This window comes from Saccopteryx bilineata, chromosome 1, assembly GCF_036850765.1.
Source record: "Saccopteryx bilineata isolate mSacBil1 chromosome 1, mSacBil1_pri_phased_curated, whole genome shotgun sequence".
Classification (NCBI taxonomy): domain Eukaryota; kingdom Metazoa; phylum Chordata; class Mammalia; order Chiroptera; family Emballonuridae; genus Saccopteryx; species Saccopteryx bilineata.
The window spans coordinates 400,057,921-400,069,949 of record NC_089490.1 but is presented as its reverse complement, the minus strand read 5'-3'; the positions used below and the strand labels follow the sequence as shown (position 1 = coordinate 400,069,949).

General features: G+C 50.7%; 1 protein-coding gene across 1 annotated transcript; it reads right to left on the bottom strand.

Annotated features, from left to right (window-relative positions):
* Positions 1-5,087: 5,087 nt before the first annotated feature.
* On the bottom strand, positions 5,088-11,784 carry CDC42EP2 (CDC42 effector protein 2). The gene is made up of 2 exons (XM_066252006.1): positions 11,660-11,784; positions 5,088-6,315 (listed from the first exon to the last, which is right to left on the bottom strand). Exon 2 carries the CDS (start codon positions 5,957-5,959, stop codon positions 5,315-5,317), a length of 645 nt encoding a protein of 214 aa, XP_066108103.1. The 5' UTR covers positions 5,960-6,315; positions 11,660-11,784; the 3' UTR covers positions 5,088-5,314.
* Positions 11,785-12,029: the final 245 nt, after the last annotated feature.

Sequence of the window (12,029 nt, the reverse complement as noted above, 5' to 3'; positions counted from 1 at the left end):
ATCATGCAAATTTGTGTACAAACATGGCTTAATAGCCTCTTCTTTTTAATGTAAAGCCCTTCCTTAAGCCCATGTCTGTCTTCAATTGTCACCCCATTTCTTTTCACCTTTCCATAGCAAATGTCCTGTTTATACTCCTTATCTCTGTTGACTTATTTCCAAGTCTTTCTGCCTAATTTTTAAAAATTATTTACTGATTTTAGCCTGACCTGTGGTAACACAGTGGATAAAGTGTCGACCTGGAACGCTGAGGTTGCCAGTTCAAAACCCTGGGTTTGCCTGGTCAAGGCACATATGGGAGTTGATGCTTCCTGGTTCTCCCCCTACCCTACTCTCTCTTTTTTTCTCTCTCTCTCTCTTTCTCTCTCTCTCTCCCTCCCTCCCTCCCTTCCTCTTTAAAATGAATAAATAAAAATGCCTGACCAGGCAATGGTGCAGTGGATAGAGCGTCGGACTGGGATGCAGAAGGACCCAGGTTCGAGACCCCAAGGTCGCCAGCTTGAGCACGGGCTCATCTGGTTTGAGCAAAGCTCACCAGCTTGGACCCAAGGTCGCTGGCTCGAGCAAGGGGTTACTCGGTCTGCTGAAGGCCCACGGTCAAGGCACATATGAGAAAGCAATCAATGAACAACTAAGGTGTCGCACTGCACAACGAAAAACTAACAATTGATGCTTCTCATCTCTCCATTCCTGTCTGTCTGTCTGTCCCTGTCTATCCCTCTCTCTGACTCTCTCTGTCTCTGTAAAAAAAAAAAAAAAAAAAAAAGAATAAAATACAAAAAAAAAATTTAAATAATAAAATTATTTATTGATTTTAGAGAAAGGAAAACATTGATTTAGTGTTTCATGTATTTATGCATTTATTGCATGTGCCTTGTTTGGGCATCAAACCCACAACCTTGACGTATCAGGATGACCAACTGAGCTATCTGACCAGAGCTATTTCTGACTAATTTCATGGGGATTTTGTTCCCACCAGTTAATTTAGAACAACAGCTCCTAACAAAGCCACCATGACCTTCATTTCAACAGATTTAGGGATCTCTTCTCTCTTCTCACCAGCCTGTCAACTCCTATGACACCAGTGACCATTCCATCCTTTATCAAACTTCACTCCATGTTTCTGAGACACGCACCGGGTTGTTCTATCACACGGTCATTTCCATCAGCCTATTTCTTTTTCTTTCTTTCTCTTTCTTTCCTTCCTTCTTTTTTTTCAGATTTTATTTATTGATTTTACAGAGAGAACACGGGGTGGGGGCAGGGAAGCAAGAAGTATCAACTGATAGTTGTTTCACTCTGGTTGTTTATTGCTTGCTTGTTGCATGTGCCTTGACCAGGCAAGCCCAGGGCTTCAAACTGGTGACCTCAGCATTCCAGGTCAATGCTTTATCCACTGCGCCACCACAGGTCAGGTCACCAGCCTATCTTCTTGACTCTGTCCTCTGTTCCACCTATAACAGAGTCCCCAGGACTTGGTCTTTGGTCCTTGTCATATACCTATTTTATCAGTTCCCAGATGTACTCTCCCCTTCCTCCTACCCCATTTTAACATTTCAGAATCAGGACACATTTTACCATCACTATGCCTTAAAATCATGTTTGGCAGGTGAGGGTTGTGAGATAGTTGTCATTGTTCACCTCGCACCAAACTTGCAGAATAGACGTTAGCAACTTGAAAGAAAAACCAGAGATAATTCTGGTGTACTTTTTTACCTCTAGGAACCACATGACTGTGGGGACAAAGGGTGCAGGTGTCAAAAGTATGTGATATGGCCTAAATGTTGCATTCCCCCCAAATTTATGTGGAAGCCCTAATCCCCAATGTGATGATGTTTGGAGATAGGGCCTTTGGGAGGTAATTAGGTTGAGATGAGGTCAAGAAGGCAGGACCCTCATGATGGGGATTAGTGACCTTTTAAGAAGATAACAGAGAGAGATATCTCTTTCCATAAAGAAAGGCCATGTGAGGACACAGCAAGAAGGGAGATCTCTACAAGGCAGAGTGGGCCCTCACCTGGAACCAGCTGGCACTTTGATCTTGGACTTCCTAGCTTCCAGAGCTGTGAGAAATAAACTTCTGTTGTCAAAGCCACCCAGTCCAAGGTATTTTGTTACAGCAGCCCGAACTGACTAACAGAGTGTGCTAGCACTAAAGATGAACATTCACATACTCGATGACCCAGCATTTTCTATATACCAAAGAGCACGTGCAAGAATGTTCACAATAGGCCCTGGCCGGTTGGCTCAGTGGTAGAGCGTCGGCCTGGCGTGCGGGGGACCCGGGTTCGATTCCCGGCCAGGGCACACAGGAGAAGCACCCATTTGCTTCTCCACCCCCCCTCCTTCCTCTCTCTCTCTCTCTTCCCCTCCTGCAGCCAAGGCTCCATTGGAGCAAAGATGGCCTGGGCGCTGGGGATGGCTCCTTGGCCTCTGCCCCAGGCGCTAGTGGCTCTGATCGCGGCAGAGCGATGCCCGGAGGGGCAGAGCATCGCTCCCTGGTGGGCGTGCCGGGTGGATCCCGGTCGGGCGCATGCGGGAGTCTGTCTGACTGTCTCTCCCCATTTCTAGCTTCAGGAAAAAAAAAAATGTTCACAACAAAATTAATTGTAATAACTTCAAACTAGAACCATTCCAAACGCCTACAACAGCAGAATGGAGTAAAAAACAATAAAAAGAACAGACTATTGCTATACAACAACATGAATCAATCTCAAAAACTTATTATTGAATAGAAGTCAGTTTTAAAAGAAGACATCTTTTATGATTCCATTTATATGAAGTTACATAAACAGACACATTATGGGGCTAGAAGTCACGAGAGTGGTTACCTTTACAGGATAGCGACAAGGAGAGGGCATGAGGTGGCTACTGGGGTGCTGGTAATGTTCCTTTTCTTCACCTGGGTAGTCGTTACATTTGTGTGTTTGCTCTGTAAAAATTAATTGAACTGTACAAGATTTGTGCACTTCTCTGTCTGTATAATTCAATAAAAAATTTAAACTAAAAACTATTAGTACCAGTACTAATAAGTAGGCTAGTTCTATATAATTGTAAAGGTAGTTTATGAGGCCAGAGTTAATGGCTTTCAGTTCTTTTAAGTATTCTTCTAAGAAGTGCTGCATCACTGAACAACACAAACTCTACATGCTCAGAACCAGGGACCAGAATATATATACAGTTTTTCTCTTACAGACAGGAACCAAGGAGTGGAACTGGATGTGCAGCCACCTGCCATCTCAACTAATGATTCTTTTGCAAAATGTTTCCTGTGCTTGCCACTCTGGGTTCTGCCTCGGCTGATCTAGAGCCTTAAGGACCAAAGGGGAGGATGTTTCCACTAGGGGGCACAAGTGACTTCTCTAAGTTAGGAGCCCAGACTGCCAATAGGTCTCGTTTTGCATTCTACATCCACTGGGCAAGAACGTAAAAAGGGGGTACCACTATTGGCTGGGGTGAGTGAAACTAATTGTTAAAGGGTAACAGAATTGCTGTTACCCAATGGGGACAGATAGAAATATAAATGAAAGCCTGGGAAGCTTCTTAATTAACATTTAGATAGTTAATTGGAGACAGGCTATTGGTTAGGTATTTAATTACAATGCTCCCACTGAAGACAAACTAAAAATCAGAGAAAATTGGGGGGAAAATATCTTAAAAGCATTGAAAAGCTAATAATACAGTGAAGAATTACTGGGCCAACATTTAGGAGGCTCAAACCCAGATAGGTGAGCCCAGAATTCAAAGCAATTTTTGTTCTGAAGACGTTTCCTGATCTGGAAGATATACCTGTGAAACCGAGCTGTTGTTTGGCAGTCCTTGGTGGGGAGGGTAAAATATCAAAATCTAGAGCCAGCCCATAACAGGAAGTCAGACAGCCCACCACCCACACACACACCTTGAGATGGGACCCCGACTTCCTCTGGACATGTAACCCAGAGTCATGTTACCTAGGTGGTCCAGGGAAGCCCAAGCCCTGAACTTGGGTTAAACTTGGGTTGAACTTGGACCCATCCCCATAATGCCCCTAGTCACATGGCAGAAGCAAGCATATATGGTACCAAGCACTATCCTTTCTGAAGGAATGTACTCTGTCATCCCAGACTTCAAATTATTTCTCAAAACATTTTTTCAGATATGATACCAGTCCACAATCAAAGATAATCAGGCACACAAAGAAACAAAAAACCCTGCACAAGAACTCTTACAAACAACAGAAAACATAAATTGACCCACAAAGATTTAAGATACTGGAATTATCTGATAATGACCATAAAATAACACTGTTTAGTGTTTAAAGAAGGTAATGACAAGCATAAATATCTGCAAGGAACCAGTACCTACATATTCCTAAGTGTCCTATGTTTGGCTCAGAATCACGTGTGACCATCCTAATGTGCCCTGACACCACCTGTACCATGCCCCCGGCATTCCCAATCATGTTTTCTTCATAGTATTCAACACTATTGGAAACCATCTTATTTGATTACAAATTTAACATCTTTCTCCTCCTAGGATGTGAGCTTCAGGAGAGCAAGGCTCACATCTGTCTTGTATCCCCAGCACCTGGAGCATGCTAAGTACACGGCAGGTGCTCACTAAACAGCGCTGATGAGATGAGTCAGCATGGATCCCTCCCGGCCTGGGGCCGGGAATAAGGTAAAATCTTTCAAAGGGCAGCACCAGCCCAGCACAAAGCCAGGAGCTGGGATCTCCTCCAGGGTCAGCCCAGGTTGCAGAGACTAGCCTGTCTTCAGGGACAAGGGTTCGGGGAGGACAACTACGAGCAGCAGCAAGTTTTATTGCAATTAGAACCCCTGGTTATGTGGGAGGGGATGGGGTAGAGGGACCTTCGCTGGTTGATGCCATGCTCCCAGTCTAGGACATGACGCCAAAGATCTGGCTACTGTGCCCTGCTTCTTCCCCGCCTCGAAGTCAGGGCATCTGAGGGGGGTGAGGCAGAAGGGAGGCAAAAGGTGAGTCCATTTCAGCAGAGCCTTCATCCAAAGGGTCTGGGGTGGGGGAAGGAGGAGCCGCTGGTGGTGGGACCCACGTGGCCCGACATGCTCAGTGCCCTTTGGGCTGAGTTCTGTATGTGTCCTCGCAGGTTTTAGGGGAAAGCAATGAGGTGCATGCACTCTGTCCTTGGGGAGAGGGTGGGAGGGAGGAAAACAAAAGCTCGAAGTGAGAAGCCACTGGCCAGTGACCATACAGGCAGGACTTGGAGCCCCGACTTCTAGGCTAGGAACATGTTCATTCCCTGCTTCCTGGTATTCACCCCAGCCTGGGCTTTTAGCCTGGCTCGTCCTAGGTCCTATGTGGGGATCTGCATGCAGTCCAGATCCTGGTCCATGATCTGGAGCACGTCGTCCAGGATGGAAGGCCCCAGGTCCACGTGCAGGGAGAGCAGGGAGCTGGCATGGGACAGGAAAGGCTCCTCAGCCCCTGACTCGGGGGTCAGCCCATTTCGCGCCGAGCCAGCCTCTGGAGTCCTCCAGATGTCCACACTCCCTGCCTCCTGTGGGGACGGCTGTGGGGAGGGCTGAGGGGTCTCCAGATGCAGGCGAGGGGGTTTGGGTGGGGCCTGGGTTGTTGGCAGGGTGAGGGCCTGGGGCCCACCGATGACTGGGAGGGAGATGGCGTTCTTGAGCAGAGGCGATGAGCCTTCTGGGAGCTCCCGCCCACACAGCGTGGCAGTGCGGGTGAACTGGAAGGGCAGGTTAAAGGTGCCATCTTCCTCAGATCCCTCGACTGCCGTCCCTGGAAGGAGGTGGAACTTGCCCTGCAGGAACGAGATGTCACCGAACATGTCACTGCCGCCACCACTGCCGATATGAATGGTGTGACGGAAGTCCCCCAGTGGTGGGCTAATCATGTCTGAGGACAGCAGATCCCGAAGCTTCTCCTTCTTGCCTTTGCGGCTGCCACGCTTCAGATAGATGGGCGCCTTGGTGGACATAGTTACCTCCCCACGCAAGCCTGGCTGCCAAGGCTGGAGACAGTCCACTTGCCAAGACCACAGCCTCCTGCTGCCTCCTCTCACCACTCAACCGGAAACACCCAGAGGGTGGTTTTTAGACACCAAAACTTTGTCAAAGAGCTAAGAGTGGGGTATAGAGCATGACCAAAGTTGGCCCAAGAAATTAGAAAAAGAAAGATGAACAATTGATGAAGTCAGAGGGTTGAAATAACAAAAGTCACTTTCTCCCAAAAGGGTTGAAAACTTCTGAAAATTGGCGGCAGAAAGGTGGCGCTCTTGTAGGTGGCAGTACCCCTGGTCTCGTGCTTGTGTCTCCCTGGTCCGAGGCTGAGGTGCTGAAACAGCAAGGATACAAGTCAGAGACAGAAGGGCAAAAGTCAGAGGTATCTGCCTGACCAGGCGGTGGCGCAGTGGACAGAGCATCAGCCTAGGACCCAGAGGACCCAGATTTGAAACCCCAATGTCTCTGGCTTGAGTGCAGGGTCACTGGCTTGAGCATAGGATCGTAGGCATGACCCCAAGGTCGCTGGCTTGAGCCCAAGGTCACTTGCTCTGCTGGAGTCCCTGGTCAAGTGCTGCAACAAAGAACTGATGCTTCTCATCTCTCTCTCTTCTTGCCTGTCTATCTATCTATCTGTCTGTCTGTCTCTTGCTAAAAAAAAAAAAAAGAGGCATCTATTTCCCTTCTGGGCTCCTTGTGCCAGCCCTGGAGCCCAAGCACTGCCACTCCGCTGCAAGGCTCTGCTGGAACAAGCACGTGCTCAGTGATGGGATAGCTAGCTGTACCTTAGGGTCTGGATCAGCAACGCCAAGCCCCTCTCTTACAAGAGGGAAAGCTGAAGCCCTGGGACCTGAGTGACAGGCCCAGAGTCCCATGCAAAGTCCTTGCTCTGGTCTCTTGCTGGGTCCCTGGCTCTGCTCATCACCATTGTCTAGCTGCTTACGCCCTGTTGCCTCAAGAAAAGACAAGTGCCAAATTGTCTGGAGGTCTCACAAACTGTTCCCAGGTCCTTACTTGGCAAAGAACAGTGATCTCGTAACCTCTGTCTCACCCACCCAGGCCTTGGGCATGGTTGGGTGCATAGTAGGTGTTCAGCCAGCAGAGCTGTGACTGAGGAAATTCACCCCTCCCTCCCTTTGGCCCAATCACATCCCACCTGGAAGTGAAGTCACCTCAGAAGTTTCCCTTTTCTCCTCCCCCTGGTTAGGAGTCCCTTATGGGAAGGGGCTCAGTCTAAAGTAGTTTCAGGCCTCACCAAGCAGTGGCGCAGTGGATAGAGTGTCGGACTGGGATGCAGAGGACCCAGATTCGAGACCCCGAGGTCACCGGCCTGAGCGCGGGCTCAACTGGTTTGAGCAAAGTTCACCAGCTTGGACCCAGGGTCGCTGGCTCGAGCAAGGGGTTACTTGGTCTGCTGAAGGCCCACTGTCAAGGCACATATGAGAAAGCAATCAATGAACAACTAAGTGCCACAACAAAAAACTGATGATTGATGCTTCTCATCTCTCTCCGTTCCTCTCTGTCTGTCCCTATCTATCCCTCTCTCTGACTCTCGCTCTGTCTCTGTAAAAAAAAAAAAAAAAAGAGTAGTATAGAAGATTCCGTTTATTGGAAATGTTGGCAAACTTCCCTCCCCCTCCTTGTATATGCATGTATATGTACCTACATTTACAGGTCTGCATGGGATTATACACGATACAAGAACAGAGGAAAATATGGAAAGCCAGCAATATGTTGTGGCCTTCCTAGACTGCGGCTACCTAGACTGTGGTGGGGAGCAGGGGTGGGATGTAGGGTCAGTGACATGGGAGGAAAGGTGTCCTCAATAAAAATTATCTAGAGCCTGACCTGTGGTGGCGCAGTGGATAAAGCGCTGACCTGGAAATGCTGAGGTCGCCAGTTCAAAACCCTGGGTTTACCTGGTCAAGGCACATATGGGAGTTGATGCTTCCTGCTCCTCCCTCCCCCTTCTCTCTCTCTCTCTCTCTCTCTCTCTCTCTCTCCTCTCTCAAAATTAATAAAACAAAAATAAATAAATAAATAAAAATTATCTAATATTTGGTCCAGTTACTATAAATAAAACATGTAAATACAAAGGAATTGTTGCCAAAATGTTGATAAGTGTTTCTCTTGAGGTGATAGAATTTCTGGTGATTCTGCCTTGCTTATTCATACTTCTATAAGCTCAAGTTCTTTTTATTTTAAAGATTTTATTTATTGACTGTACAGAGAGAGAATGGGTTGGGGGGATGAGAAATAGTTGCTCCACTCTAGCTGTTCACTGGTTGCTTGTCATATGTGCCATGACCAGGGAAGCTCAAGGTTTTGAACTGGCAACCTCTGCGGTCCAAGTCTGTGTTCTATTCACTGTACCACCACAGGTCAGGCTAAGCTCAAGTTCTTATTAAGCATGTTTTTTGTTTGTATTTTTCCAAAGTGAGAAGCAGGGAGGCAGTCAGACAGACTCCCACGTGCCCCCAACTAGGATCCACCCGGCATGCCCACCAGGGGGCGATACTCTGCCCATCTGGGGCATTGCTCTGTTGCAACTGGAGCCATTCTAGTGCCTGAGGTGGAGGCCATAGAGCCATCCTCAGCGCCTGGGCCAACTTTGCTCCAATGGAGCCTTGGCTGCGGGAGGGGAAGAGAGAGACAGAGAGGGAGGAGAGGGGGAGGGGTAGAGAAGCAGATGGGTGTTTCTCCTGTGTGCCCTGACTGGGAATCAAACCTGGGACTTCCACACACCAGGCCAACACTCTACCACTGAGCCAACTGGCCAGGGCCAATAAGCATGTATTATTTATGTGCACATATTATTTATAAAATCAGAAAAATAAAGCTTTTTTTTTTTTTTTTAGCAAGAGAGAGAAGAAGGAACAGACATGGAGAGACAGGAAGGGAGAGAGATGAGAAGCATCAGTTCTTCATTACGGCACCTTAGTTGTTCATTTATTGCTTTCTCATATGTGATTTGACAGGGGGCTCCAGCTGAGCCAGTGACTCCTTGCTCAAGCCAGTGACCTTGGGCTCAAGCCAGTAACCATGGGGTCATATCTATGATACTATGTTCAAGCCAAAAACCTCGCACTCAAGCTGGTGAGCTCACGCTTAAGCTGGCGACCTCAGGGTTTTGAACCTCAGTCCTCTGTGTCCCAGGCTGATGCTTTATTCTCTGTGCCACTGGCTAGTCAGGCAATAAAGTTATTTTTAATGTGGAAAAAATAAACACATTCTGAAGGGGTGTCATATTGGTTTAACAGAAAAAGGAAGCTTTGCAAGCACTCCCTCTAGTTCCCATGGTAGGGGATTGGCCCTGACACAAGTGGATACAGATAGAGAATCAGAGCACAAAAGGCAAAGAAAGGAACATGTTCGAGGTCACCCAGAGGGTACCCAGACGAGCTCACCATCTCCCACTGCCCCCACCCCAAGACCGGCAGGGTTGAGCAGGTGGGACATCAACCCCTGCCAGCCTCTCTGCCCCATTCTTTATCCTGGGCAGGGAGAGGGCCTGGCAGGCGGAGCAGGAAGGAGTAAGGAGGATGCAGATATGGCAGAATCCCAACCCTCCTCACACCCTCAGCCCAGGCTCTCACTCAGGAAACCCCACCCCAGGACCGGACACCATGGGTCAATCACACTGAGCCACAGAGACCGGACATCTTGCCCCTCCCAGAGCACCTGCAGCTTAACAGGAAACAAAGGAATGACTCTCCAGTGGCGGAATTCTAGCTAAGCTTGGAAGGAGCTGGGGGGTGGGGGACAGGCGAGACAGTGGACCTCAAGGTCTTGGAGTCCAACCACTCATTCATCTAACAGATGCCCACCATGCCAGGCCTGGGGGGGGCATTCTGACATACAACCTATCTGTCACCTTGGCAGGCAAGAAGTCCTGGGGTGGCTTTTCCTTCCTTTTTACTCATGGCAAGTGGGGCTGACTGGTGGGATCGCTCAGAGCCTGGGCCAGGTACCTCCCCTCCCATCACACAGGGGTGCCAAGACAGCCTGAGAGTTTCCACAACAAATTGGGTGTCCCTGACAGCTGTCGCACTCAGAGCCAGATATACCGCCCAATTCCAGATGTGAGGAGAACTGAGGCTATCCAGGAAGGGTTGGGCCAGTGTCAACCACCCAGGGGAGAGCTGGGAATTGCAACCATCAAGCCCCAAAAATTCAAATTTGGCAACCCAAAGACCCCAGGCTCCAGCTGCTCCTGCACAGCTTCCATTTGAATGCTCCCAGACAGCACAGCGGGTGTCACTGCCTTCTGCAGAGGCAGAAGCTGAACCTCAAATGCATTAAGTAACTTTGCTGAGGTCACCCAGCTTAGTCGAGGAAGGATGGGCACTGGTACCCAGCCGCCTGGGCCTCCTTCCGAGAAAGTGACTTCCAGGAGGCAGAGGTCCTCCCGTCCCCCCATCCCAAAGAATACTAGGCCGTTCTCTACCAACAGTGTTCGAAGAGCACCCTGACCTTAAAATCAGGAGAGCTATCTTGAATCCATTCCTACCTGGATCTCACTCTGATCTTGGGAAAGACATCGTTCCTCTCTGGGTCTGACCTTCACCATCCATAAAATGGGCTGACAATAAAGCCATCACCAGTGGACCACTGGAGACTCTACTGCTATACCGCATTGTCACTGTCCCTCGGCCTTTTATTCAGCAAACAGCTATAGGTCCTTCCTCAAACACTTCGGTGGTCTGGGGACAAAGCTCCCAGCAAGACCAAACACCAAGGGCCCCTGGCCCCAGGCATCCACTTCCTCTTGCCCGCCCCGCATAGGCTGCGCAGAACTCCCCTTGTTGGCCTCGGGGGTCTCCCGCGGTACTGGGGTTGAGTGGCATTCGAGCCGTTGGCCGTTAGGTGGCGCGCTCGCTCGCTCTATCGCCCAGAGTCCAGGAGGAGTCGGGCGCGCACTGGGGTCCCCTGCTTGCCTCCAGCTCCAGGCAGGCGCCCCAGAGGAGCTACACGTTCGCGTACCAATGCGGGTTGTCTGCTGGATCTTCTTCTATTGCGGGGTTCTGTCTCACAACCAGACAGTCACAGGGAGAAAGGGGCGATCGGGACCCTGCCGTAGTCTCCAAGCTCTGGGAGGAGCCTCTCCCGTGCTTTCCTGCCTGGACGACATCCGACTGTCCGTTCGGCGCAGGGCCAGAGCTGCGGCGTGCGGGCCCCCGCCCCTGGCTCCCGTGGGTCCCGCTCCCCAGCCCCAGCTCGGGTTCCGGCGCCGACCCCTTCCCCGCCCTCTGCCGGAGCGCAGCCCAGCCCAGCCCAGCTCAGATCCGTTTCAGGACGCTCGCGGCTGTGTCTAAAGATAGGAGGACACCTCACCATCGGCTAAAAATACGACCCCAGCCCTGGCGGAGACGCAGGGCTGCAGGAAGGCGCTCCCGGATCCCGGGGTTGGGGTGGGGCTGGGGCGCAGGGTGGAGGGCGGGATCGGTAGATCGGGTTCGGGATTCGCAGCGCCCCGCAGGCGGAGAGGGAGCGGGTGTGGCCGCCAGGACCCAGGCACAGGCGGGAAGCACCATGGAGCCCGAGGCTCCGGGGAAAAGACCTGCGTCGACGTGAGATGGGGTCCACGGTGAGAGCTATCACAGTGTGCCACAGGGATGAGCCTCTCGGGGGACCCTTCGTAACAGCCGACAGGCTGTAGAGCCCCGGTGTAAACTCACCTTTAGTGTGCAGGCAGCGGACCCGCGGGCAGCAAAAGCTCTGGATCTGAACACCGCGGCGATGGGAGCCGATCCCTGCTGTGAACTTACAGCGCAGACCTTAGCCCCTGAAACTCCGCCCCCGGCTTGCGGAGCCAATGCCGGGGCCGCTCCAGAAAGACCCCGCCCACGTCCCCGCCCCACTCTGGGCCCCGCCTCAGCTACCTCCTTGGCAGCTCCGCGCCGGTGACCAGAAGTCCTGAGGACCTCCAGGTCCAGTCCAGGCTCCGGCGGCTGAGCGCCAGAGTACATCGGGTGCCCGGGCTGCACTCCGCGGACTCCAGCTGTGCCCGTCCGAGCCCAAATTCTCAGTTCTAGAAGGGCTGAGGGG